Source organism: Brassica rapa, chromosome A05 (genome assembly GCF_000309985.2).
Source record: "Brassica rapa cultivar Chiifu-401-42 chromosome A05, CAAS_Brap_v3.01, whole genome shotgun sequence".
Lineage (NCBI taxonomy): Eukaryota > Viridiplantae > Streptophyta > Magnoliopsida > Brassicales > Brassicaceae > Brassica > Brassica rapa.
Window position 1 is genome coordinate 11,050,714 of NC_024799.2, and position 2,294 is coordinate 11,053,007.

Consider the following 2,294-nt stretch of genomic DNA (forward strand, 5'->3'; position numbering starts at 1 on the left):
AGCGTCACAAAAAAAAGGTGAAAAGAAATGAGTACGTGTGTGGGAGCTCTCGAAACTCTATAATAATGAAAGCATTACAGAAAAAGCTTATGCATGGAATTTAAGCTTTGGACCTTGGGGTCTCTCACTTCACAATGGTGGTGGTGGTGGATTTCTCTATTTCCCTTTTATTTTTGCTTTATCATTTTGCTGACCGACTGTACATCCCTTCAAAATCAAGATTTTCAAATGTACTATGTATTCTCCATTACGCTTATTTTCCTCATCTTCTGAATATGTTAATGTATGTTCAAAGATTCAAATAAAAATGTGGGAATGATAGAAAGGGCATAACAAACAGAGAAACCTCAAACATTTTGATCTACTTTATGAACCAAAAACAACCTTCAACATTTTGATTACAATGAAACCCCCCAAGTGTGAAAGATTCCTTGAACTGAGCTCAGCTAGCATGATAAACTCATAATAAAACAAAACCTTTCTTTAGAAGAAGATGGAACTTTTATACATATTAAAACTGAAGAAGGAATAAAGAAATATTGTTCCATTTTGTCGTCGTCAGTCAAACTCCTGAGAGGGACACTGTATGAGCTCTACTATCTTCACCACTTCTTCCATCTCCGGCCTATTCGAGGGCACTTAGGACCCACATACCAACCCTAGTTTTAGCACTGGTATTGCCTCCTCCGCCGGAAAGTTCGCTCTCAGCCTACCGTCAACGAATTCCTCCACTCTCCCTTCCTCTAACCCCTCTCTCACCGTCTCACTCAGCACCATCACGTCGTCCTCCGCATACTCCACCGGCCTCTTCCCCGTTACCACCTCCAGCACCAAGATCCCAAACCCGTACACATCGCACTTCTCTGTTATCTTGACCGTCCGGCATGCAAACTTCAGGGCTGTGTACCCCAACGTGCTCTTTACCTTTCCGCTCAAGACACACCTGTCCAGCGCCAAGGCAAATAGCCTAGCCAACCCAAAGTCAGCGACTTTGGCCTCTCATGTAGCTGCGTCTATGAGCACGTTCGTTGCTTTCAGATTGTAGTGAGCGATGTTACTCCTGTGCAGATAAGCAAGACCTATCGCTATCCCAAGAATGATGCTGAATCATTCACGCCAAGTCAAGCAAACGCACTCGTCCCCATGGAGATGTCTGTATAAGCTTCCCCTGAGACAAACTCATAGCTCAGGAGCTGCAGAGATTGCGTCCAGTAGTACCCTTTGATCTTAATGATATTCTTATGCATCAGTTTGCCGAGTTTTCTCATCTCTCTCTCGAACTCCTCCTGCGACTTGATCAGACCCGAGTCGGTCAGTTTCTTGACTGCCACAGGACGCCCTTCCTGGAGACTCGTCTTGTAAACCACTCCGATCCCACCACGACCCAGTTCGCATAAACGCCTATTTATAAGCTCCAATCGTGAAGAATCCGAAGAGATCAAAGGTTTGTGATGTAATGAGAAGTACTGAGATTAAATGTTAAGTTTATGACTTCAACACAGATCGTGGTGAATCGGTTACTCAGTTTTGGTGTACCGCTAAGAAGATGAAATTAGGGTTAACATGATGTCGGCATTAAAGATAAAGAATCGTGGTCACGCCTGGCTCTGGGCCAACTATTCCGAAAGCCCAAATGAAAAACATTATAGATACCAAAGCTGTGATGACGTGTCTGAATGCAGGGTTCCTATTGGTCGATTTTTTCATCCTACGTGGATGGCCTAAATGAGGCTCATATATTCCTTTTAGTATTGTATAGATGATAAATATTACTTTTGACTGCACCACTCTAAGCCATCCTGAGAAATATTATATATTTAACTGCGCCACTCTGAACTGCTCTAACGATGAGAAATATTATACGCCTGACTACGACATTCTGGGCCGCTATATGAAATCAATGTTCTGGAGTTTGAACCTTAGACCTCCTGATGTAAAAATATTTATGAACATTTACTTAAACCATTAGTCTAAAGGGTTCCACGCTTTTTTGAACATTTAGAAACATTAGTTCAGATGTATGCTAAATGTTCTGCTTGAAAGAGCCACACACACATGGCAAGAAACATTTGGCTTCTATCTCTCTCACTCTCCCTGCTCAGCTCCATAAATATATATATATATATATATATATATATATATTTTTTTTTTTTTACACACAAGCGTACTATGGAAGAACCAATGATTAAGACCATGATGCTCTATTATGATACTTTGTTCTGTTTTATTACTAACTTATACTGATGATAACCCGAACTATTGTGCGGAGTGAATCTTTATACTAATATTTATTC

The 2,294-nt window shown here is 41.1% G+C and overlaps 1 protein-coding gene across 1 annotated transcript; it reads right to left on the reverse strand.

The window, feature by feature from the left end:
* Positions 1 to 639: 639 nt before the first annotated feature.
* On the reverse strand, positions 640 to 1,707 carry LOC103868634 (leucine-rich repeat receptor-like protein kinase PXC2). The gene is made up of 3 exons (XM_009146716.2): positions 1,654 to 1,707; positions 1,132 to 1,466; positions 640 to 943 (listed from the first exon to the last, which is right to left on the reverse strand). Exons 1-3 carry the CDS (start codon positions 1,705 to 1,707, stop codon positions 640 to 642), a joined length of 693 nt encoding a protein of 230 aa, XP_009144964.1.
* Between the last annotated feature and the right edge of the window lie 587 nt (positions 1,708 to 2,294).